This window comes from Sarcophilus harrisii, chromosome 1 (genome assembly GCF_902635505.1).
Source record: "Sarcophilus harrisii chromosome 1, mSarHar1.11, whole genome shotgun sequence".
Lineage (NCBI taxonomy): Eukaryota > Metazoa > Chordata > Mammalia > Dasyuromorphia > Dasyuridae > Sarcophilus > Sarcophilus harrisii.
In genome coordinates, this window is record NC_045426.1 from 312,360,844 (window position 1) to 312,370,392 (window position 9,549).

A 9,549-nucleotide genomic window follows, 5' to 3' on the forward strand; every position below is an offset into this window, starting at 1 on the left:
TCAGAAACAAAGTTGGTATTTGGTCGCAGAACTTGTAGGTTTAAATACCATCTTGCTGTAACCTTGGAAAACACCTTCAGTTTCTTTTTCTGTTAAATGAAGCAGTGGGACTACATGACTTCTAGGGTCCTCTCCAGCTCTAATTGCATGATTCTATGATCTTAATTGTTTTTTTCTATTACAAGTAAATTAAAGGGGAAGACATACTGCACAATGACTGATTTTTTAAAAGGCATAAATAAAACTTTAAAAAAAAGTTACCATAGGCAATATGATATATTAACATACTAATTATTATTATGTTCTAATATATTTTGCAGTAGCAGGCATTTTCAATTTTGAGAGCACACGTTTTTGAAATTTTACATAAATTATTTTTAGTGCCTTGCCAATGTTAATTAAGTTTACATTTAACTGACATAGTTATAACTTAATTCACATACATTATTCTATTTGATTTATCACAACCAACCTTTGAGCTAAGTGGGTCAGGTTTTATTATCATCATTATGCAGATGGAGAAGCTGAGAAAGAAGTTAAGTGACTTAAGCAAAACTACAAGTACAATGATTTATTTAGGAATTATATGAAGATTCTAGAGTTATATATATATTTCTCCACAGTATTACAAAGAGCTAAAGAATTATAACATTACAAAAATCACCCTCACCCAACTTCCATTTTACAAATCAGGGAACTGAGGCCTAGAAAGGTTGTCACTTCCTTCCCAGAGTTAAACAATCCTCTTCTAACATTAAAAGCTAAAGCAGCATTTATTGAAAAATGGCTAAACAAATGATGGTACATTAATATATTGGAATTATGAAGAATTCAGAAAGGTATGGAAAACTTAATTATATGAATTGATACAAAATGGAGCAGAATTATATAAATAAATATATGTATGTGTAGACACACCCACACACATACACACAAAGAATACACAATGCAAATGGAAAGAAGGGGAAGAAAGCAACTGAATGCTGCATAATTATGACTAGGCTTGGCCCTAAAGAAAATGTTAAAAAAAAAAAAAAAATATATATATATATATATATATATATACCTCCATCCCTACTTTGAGAGATAGGAGACTACAGTTATAGAATATCATATACTCAATTGATCTGTGTATTAGCTTTATTGAACAGCTTTTTTCTTCTTTTTTTTTATTCTTTGTTATAAGGGATAACTAGAAGAAGGGATAGATTTAGAAATAAAGGTGATAAAACCACTAGAATTTTAAATTTGGAAAACAAAAAACAAAAGTTGGTGCCTCATTAATTTCACATTTTGAAGACGAAGGCCAAAAATTTAAGGAGACGATACATTTATACAGCATCTATCATGTTCCAGGAACCAAGCTAAACATTTTTTACAAATATTATCTCACCTGATCCTCACAATAGCCCTACAAGGGAGGTGCTATTATTATCCCCATTTACAGGTGTGGCCTGCCCAAGGTCCCAAAGCTAGTAGGCATCTAAGGCCAGGTTTGAACTCCAGTCTTCCTGAATACAAGAATAACACTCTATCCATTAAGCCACCAACTGCCTTTGTCTTTAATCCACATATAAACCATTTTTACAGCAATAGACTACATTGCCAGCCCAAGCCTGCCATCTCAGAAATGCAAACATGCCCTTGGTGAAAAATAGTATGTACTTTCTTTACATTATCATATGAAAAATGGCTACTAATCCACTATCACAGGACACTGATCTGTAATTATTCCTAGAAATACAACTAAAATCTGATAAATTTAAACATGTTTTTAATATGATAATGTACAAAAAGAGTGTGATATAGTAGGAAAAAAAATACTGAATACTTGGAGTCAGGAACATTAATGCTAAGTCTACCACTGATTTGTTCAAAGGTCTTGGATTAATTCCTGAATGTCTTTATACTTCTGTTTCTCCATCTGTAAGCTAAGGACAATAATATCTAGCCTAATTGCCTCATAGTATGAATTTAAGAAATCAAATGGAATAATGCATATACAAGTATATAAAGCTATACAAATACAAGAAAATGTTATCCATTTTCATATTAAAAGGTTTTTCTCCATTGACCACAAGCAAATACAAGGTCCACTTATTTCTCAGATGCAGATTTACATCCATCATGGGGTAATTTCATTCTATGGTATATTTTTGGGTAGCCCCTTGAAGCTTTTATTTGTTGTTGTTTGTCCTTTGTTCTCAAGGAGGACCATGACATCCAGAAGGTGAGGCCATGTGACTTGGATTTAAGTGAGAATGAGTTGTGCAAAATTATCAACCTCACTTTTTCCTCCAGAGCGAAGGGTGCAGTGGCAAGATATGGATTAATATAACTGGAGATAGCCTTGGATGCAATGGGCGATGTTGGCCTTTTTAACCTAACTTCTTAGCTGATCATTGAAGTACTTATTCTTCAGAGAGAAGGGAGGGGGTGTTACTATCACAGGCCCAAGACTGAATGGGAGGGAGCAACTTTTCAATGTCAGTTGATGGCAGTGGAAGAGGAGGAAAGCTAGACCTCAAGGGCCTTTGAGACAAGAAAAAAAAAGAAATAAGACTTGTTTTCTTGGTCTAGGAAATATCCCCAGATAATTTAATAATTATAGAATATTCCAATCCTCATTCTCATACTGAGATTCAGCTTTTGCATGAAAGAGAAAGACATAAATGCAAATAATCACCATGAGGAAGGAAAAGGAGAACTATATTTAAAAAAAAAAAAAAAAAAGCTGATATGGTACATAGGGAACTCATTGGCCAACTCAATTTTATTTTTTTAAACACAAACAGAAAATGAAAATAAGGAAAAGGGAAAGAGAGGGAAAGTAGAAGAGGAAGAGAGGGATAGATAACAAAAACAAATATAGACAAAAGAATGACATGATCCTGTAAGAATATGTCAGAAAAACTGAAGCCTAGAAGAAGTTAGAGTTTATGTTGAATGCTAAGATCAAAAAAAAAAAAAAAAAAGACATCAGGATAACAAAGGAAAAGATAGTAGCATTATTTGAGCTGGATGGAAAAATGAAAATAGATGACAGAAAGAAAATGGTACTATCACTACTCAATTATTGTTTTGCTTCTCTTTTCTTGACCAAAAAAGAATGAGTTCCAGACTGAGAACAATGAAACTAATATTTAAGAGGAAGTTCAGATACAAACACCTAACCATGCTTAATAAATTCAAGTGAAAAGGTCCAAATAAAATACAATCTAAAATATCAATACAACCAAAACAACCAGGGAAATGTGGTACAGACATAATATGTCCAGATTTCAGAAAGACATGTGACAATGCCTTATCTTTGTAGAAAACAGAATCAAGGACTGCAGAGGTGACTGCTCTTAGGGATAATTGAGAAAAAAAAAATGGAGGAGGGAAGGAGATGAAGAAAATGAAAGAGACATCACAAGATTGGTGATGTGTCCATTTTCAAAAATGGGAAATTGGGTTCTTAAAACTATATGTCAATGAGTTTGACCTTAATTCCTAGTCAATAATACTAGAACAGATTATTACAGATCCAATTTGTGAGAGTGTTTTGGGGACTACTGAGTTCAAAGCTTTCATTTTACAGATAAGGAAATTGAGGCCTTTGGATTATGCTTCTCTCAAGGTCACACAGGTCATCTATAGCCAAAATGATATTCAGCCCTAAGTGTTTTGACTCAAAATACAATATTTTTTCTACAATATTCCCTGGCTTCTAAACCGGTACAATCAGGGGAATGTGATAAAATCTGAGTTTGCTTTGATTTTAGAAAGATTTGTGGCAATTTCTTTCTCATTATCCTTGTAGAAAAGATAACAAACATGATATAGATCCACCATTATCTAGATTCAAAGTAGATAAATGACCAGACCTAAAGAATAGTGATCACTATCAACCCGAAAAGAGGCAGTGTGGCACAATGGCTAGAGAACTAACCCCAGTATCAGGAAGACCTGAGTTGGATGGATCTAATTTGCAGATGACTAAAAACTGAAAGGGGTAGCTACTAAATTAAATGAAAGAACTGGGATCCAAGCCCTCCCACTGACACATTCTCACTATGTGGTTCTGGGCAAATCACTAAAACTCACAGAAGTTCTGGAAGCTCTCTAAGACTGTAAATTGAAGAGTAATTTTAAATATGAATTTGGGAGAGGGGATTTTCTCACCTGGAGGTTTCTATGTCAATGAAGACAATTTTTTTTTAATGTTCTGTTCAATACTTTTATCAATGATTTGGATGAAGGCATAGATGATATACTTATCTAATTTGCAGATGACTAAAAACTGAAAGGGGTAGCTACTAAATTAAATGAAAGAACTGGGATCCAAAATTATCTAAATAGATTGGAACAAAAAGCCAAATTGAATAAGATGAAATATATTTCGAGATTCTATGATTTCATTTTTGTAGCTATTTCTGCATCAATGCAGATCACAATCCCTCAATAACTTAGGAGATGGCCTAATGAATTGCTGTGGCCAAGAAACATTCATCACCACTGGCCAACCCTTTGGTACTAACTTAACTAGATTAGTCCTCAGAAGATAGAGAGTCTGCCTCTGAATCATAAGCCAAACCATTCCAGCTTGGTAGGATCAGACAAAGCTTAGATTCAGCTGCTTTCATCTCTGAAATGAAAATATAGCAGGGAAGGACTTTATGGAAATATATAGAGTTCTACCCTTGGATAGGATATCCTACACAAGTACAGGATAGAGAAGTTGTTAGAGAACCATTCTTATGAGGGGTGGAAGGGGTTTTTATGTAAAAGGTTTAGTGGACCACAATCTCAGTTTAGGAGCAGATAATTTCATCATCAGCCTCAGATACTTACCAGACATATGAGTCTGGGTAAGTCAGTTCATTTCTAATCGCCTTAGCTTCCTCAACTATAAAATACAAATCAAAATAATACCTACTTCCCAGGGTCATGGTAAGGATCAAGTGAAATATAATGCTTTGCACACCTTACTGTGCTACATGAAACTAGCTACTATTATTACCGAGTGCCAGGCAGATAGTAGGCATTTAATAAATGCTTTTTCCTTCCTTCTTTCCTCGATATGTCAGCAGTGTGACAACAGAGGCCCTAAAACCCAATTCGTCTTTGTCTTCATTTTTAGAGCTATAGGGTACAGAATAAAAGAACTGATAGTCTCACTATATGCTAAGCTGTTAAGCCCACATTGGGAGTATTATATTTAGGCAAATGACTAAGATGATAAAGAACTTTGAAACCACATCATACAAGCATCTGCTGAAGGAAATGGGACATTTAATCTACTGGGGGCAAAAAACAAACTAAATACACATAACTGTCTTCAGCTATCTGAAGTGCCACCAGGTGAAAAAGATATTAAACTTGCTTTGCTTAGTTTCAAAGGGCAAAACTGAGACCAATTACATTACATGGAAGCAAATTTTAGCCAAACATAAGGGAGAACTTCTTAATGATTAGATCTGTTCAAAATAGTATGTTATGCCTTGGGACAAAGCAAAGTTTTCTTTCTCTGGAGATCTTCAAGCAAAGATTCTTTGATTATTTGTTGAACAAGTTGTGGAGGAGATTTCTAGTTTATAACAAATTGGCCCTTCTAAGGTCCCTTCCAATTCTGAAATTATATGATTCTATGAAAGGAATGAACCATAAGACCTCAAAGGTCCACTTCCAGATCTATAACCCTTAGAATGACAAGTTATAATGTCTTTCAAAGTTTAAGAATAACACCCTTTTACCCAAAGCTCACACATACACATACACACATATACTACACACCCTAAAATTCTGGTGCACAAGATAGGGCAACAAGTAGGAAAGAGAAGGCGATAAGTAGGTAGGAGATGTCTTGATATTTACTCAAAATAATATTCTTTTCCTCCTTTCTTCCTTTCTTTCCTCCCCTTCTCTCTCCCTCCTTCTTCTACCTCTCTTTTTCCCTCTTCTCCTTCCATTTCTCGTCCTTCCCTCTCCTCATTTTTTCTCCTTCCTCTCCTCTCTCCTCTCACTCTTTTCCTCTCTCTCTCCCCGTTCACCCCACTTTCTCTTTTCCCCTCCTTTTACTTCTCTTTCTCCTTCCTTTACCCCTCTCCCTCTCCTGTTCTCTCCTCTCTCCTTTCTTCCGTCTCTCTCCCTCCCCCTCTCCTTTCCCTTTCCCCTTTTTTTCCCTCTCTTCCATTTCTCTTTCCCTTCCTCTCTCTTCTCTCCTATTCCCTCTTCTCTTCCCACCACAAACACCCACACACAAAATAAAGAGTATTTCTATACAAAGAGTCACAAGCTTCACCTAAAAACTCTTGTAACACTGCAAAGCTTATAACTCTCATCCAAGCAACAATTCTTAGTGTATCCCCCTGCAAAATCACCACATATTTGTTTTTAACCCTGTTATCACCACTTCAAAGTCAAGAAGACTGAGGAAAATTATAAAGAAGGGAAAGGGACCTGTATGTGCACGAATGTTTGTGGCAGCCCTCTTTGTAGTGGCCAGAAACTGGAAAATGAATGGATGTCCATCAATTGGAGAATGGCTGAATAAATTGTGGTATATGAATAGTATGGAATATTACTGTTCTGTAAGAAATGACCAACAGGATGATTTCAGAAAGGCCTGGAGGGACTTACGAACTGATGCTGAGTAAGCGAGCAGGACCAGGAAGATCATTATATACTTCAACAACGTACTATATGATGACCAGTTCTGATGGACCTAGCCATCTCAGCAATGAGATGAACCAAATCATTTCCAATGGAGCAGTAATGAACTGAACCAGCTATGCCCAGAGAAAGAACTCTGGGAGATGACTAAAAACCATTACATTGAATTCCCAATCCCTATATTTATGCCCACCTGCATTTTTGATTTCCTTCACAAGCTAATTGTACAATATTTCAAGTCTGATTCTTTTGTACAGCAAAATAACGTTTAGTCATGTATACTTACTGTGTATCTAATTTATATTTTAATATATTTAACATTTACGGTCATCCTGCCATGTGGGGGGGGGGGGAGTAAGAGGTGAAAAATTGGAACAAGAGGTTTGGCAATTGTTAATGCTGTAAAGTTACCCATGCATATAACCTGTAAATAAAAGGCTATTAAATTAAAAAAAAATAAAATAAAATAGATTATTAAAAAAAAAAAAAAAGAAAACTGAGGAAAGAGTAGTCAATTTATTCAAGATCCAAAAATGGTAACTAAAACTCAGAAACTGAATACCAATATCCAAATCACCTGACCACCTTGCCTTCACCACAATCTAGCTCAAGTTCCATTAGGATGCTCAGGGAGGACAAAAAGTCTCAAGGGCAGCTAAGCTTCATGGTTTAGCTGACAGGGATTTAATAAATATATAAATAATAGATTGCATGCCCAAAGCTGATTTCTAGGATTTCTCTTCCCAGAGAGGGAGTCTGAGATGGTCACCTTTCTTCACTTGACACATACCCATGTCCGCACTTACCGCCATGACCAGCTCAAAGGGATATTTGTAGACTCGAACTGGAGACTGATATTTCTGGACCATTTTCACCTAGGACCTGCAATCCAAACAATAGAGAACTGTTTTATTATTTTTAATTAAATCAAGTTGTAGCTTCCTAACTCTGAAAAGAGGATGTTTCACACTCTACACGCTGCGCAGTGGTATGGAAACAATAGACACTGGACTCCAGCCACTCAAATCAAGTCAACAAGCATTTATTGAGGACTGGTTATATGCCAGGCACTGTGCTAAGTGCTGGAGATACAAAGAAACACAATAAATAAATAAATAGATAAATAAATAAGAAATCCCTTATCTCAAGGACCTCACGGTCTCATGAGGGAGACAATAGGAAAATATGGATAGATAGGATAAAGGGAAGACACTAGCGTTCGAGTGTAAGTTTCTTGGAAGGCTGAGCTACTTCCGGTGGTAACTGTCCCTGGTTCCTAACCATCAGTTCTGTCCCTACCCCAAGGTGGAAGTTCACCCTGAAGGATGAGCATACCCATAACACAGCCTTCGCATCCCCTGCAAGTAAGGCATCCAGGGATAACGGAAAGAAGACGGGCTCAGGAGTCGGTGGGCTCGAGTTCAAGGCTCGCCTCTTCCTTCCCCTTATATCTTTGCGACTTGAGTCACGCCACTTCTGGAGTCGCAAGCGAAGTAGCCGAACTGAATTTCTAGCTCCGAATCTGAGGCGGCGAGGGCATGGCAAATAGGGAGCCGGTCTCAGGATCTGGAAAACCAGGGCTCCCGGACCTTGGGGTGCCCCAGGCTCAGCCCTCCAAGACTGATTTGCAGAGCAATCGCCTATCTGCACCGATTAGGAGATGGTCCCTAGACAATGAAATCACGGTCTGGGTGCCGCCTTCCCGGGGGGAAATGACTCCTCACCGGCGAACCCGAACAGGAACAACTCCCCCTCCCCTTATTTGGCCGCGTACATTAAGCCTGCACGCACGCACAGCCCCCCTCAAACTCTCCCACAGCCCCGCCGCCACACGCCCACCCCTGCCTGCACGAACCCCTCACGTGCCCCCGCACCCCAGACGCCCCCAGCGCGCATCCCGGAGGGGTCGGCGCGCGCGCACAAGCCTGCACCTGTGCTCCGCCGGGGCCGCCGTCCTCCCCGAGGGACCAGAGCCCGGGCCCAACGCCGCCCCCGCCACGATCCCGGGCAGCGGCAGCTCCCAGCGGCGGGGCAAGCTCTCCCGGGCAGCGGCAGCTCCCAGCGGCGGGGCAAGGCTCTCCCGGGCAGCGGCGGGGCAAGGCTCTCCCGGGCAGCGGCGGGGCAAGGCTCTCCCGGGCAGCGGCGTGGCAAGGCTCTCCCGGGCAGCGGCGGGGCAAGGCTCTCCCCGAGCAAAGTTCTCCGGGAGGGACGCGGCAGCCGCGCCCCGAGGCGCCCGAACTCCGGGCCCCCAAACTCCTAGCCCCGGCCCCCGCGGCCGCGCATCGAGCCCGGAGACACGCGGAGGAAACCCGCGGCTCGCCACCGGCTCCTGCTATTTCTGGCGGCCCCAGAGAGGCAGGAGGCGCGGAGCCAGCCTGCGCTCGGGCCGCAGCTGGGACCGCCCTACCCCGCCCCCGCCCCCGCCCCCGCCCGAGCCTGGCCGCCCATGTGGGGCAGAGGAAGACTGGAACCCCAAAACAAACTCCGGGAGACCGCCAGCGGTCTCGGGGACCGCAGGGGGAGGGAACCAGCCCCGCAAGTCAGCGGGAGGGGAGTTCCAAAGTGGAGCCCCGCCCCTCCAGACCTCAACCAGCCACGCCCCCATCCAATCCAGCCCCCCGCGCCCCCCCCCCCCCCCCCCCCCCCCCAAATCCACGCCCCCTCCGAGGCTGCCTTTCCCTCCTGCCTCTCCCTCCGGTCAGACTCTCTCCCCAGCCCCTCCTCCTTGTCCCCCCTCACGCAACCGCCAGAGGTCCCCGGAGAGCCGCCTCCTGCGCCCGGCCCGCCTCCCGCACCTGCCCGCGGGGCACCGGGTCCCCGCACTGTCCCACGTTATTTGTAGTAGCGTTAGGACGATGCTTACAGAAAGAGGAAAAATAGGACTGGGAGTAA

General features: G+C 41.3%; 1 protein-coding gene across 4 annotated transcripts in view; it reads right to left on the bottom strand.

Annotated features, from left to right (window-relative positions):
• Nucleotides 1-8,664, bottom strand: part of SEC14L5 (SEC14 like lipid binding 5) — an 81,996-nt gene extending 73,332 nt beyond the window's left edge. For 3 of the 4 annotated variants that reach the window (XM_031944985.1, XM_031944977.1, XM_023497597.2), the window contains exons 1-2: nucleotides 8,589-8,650; nucleotides 7,464-7,539 (exon numbers count right to left, since the gene is read on the bottom strand). In XM_031944985.1, the coding sequence (XP_031800845.1) occupies nucleotides 7,464-7,526 (63 nt within the window). In that variant the 5' untranslated portion in view covers nucleotides 7,527-7,539; nucleotides 8,589-8,650. Of the gene's footprint in view, nucleotides 1-7,463; nucleotides 7,540-7,992; nucleotides 8,325-8,588 lie in introns of all 4 variants that reach the window. The other variant, XM_031944969.1, reaches the window with a different exon arrangement.
• Between the last annotated feature and the right edge of the window lie 885 nt (nucleotides 8,665-9,549).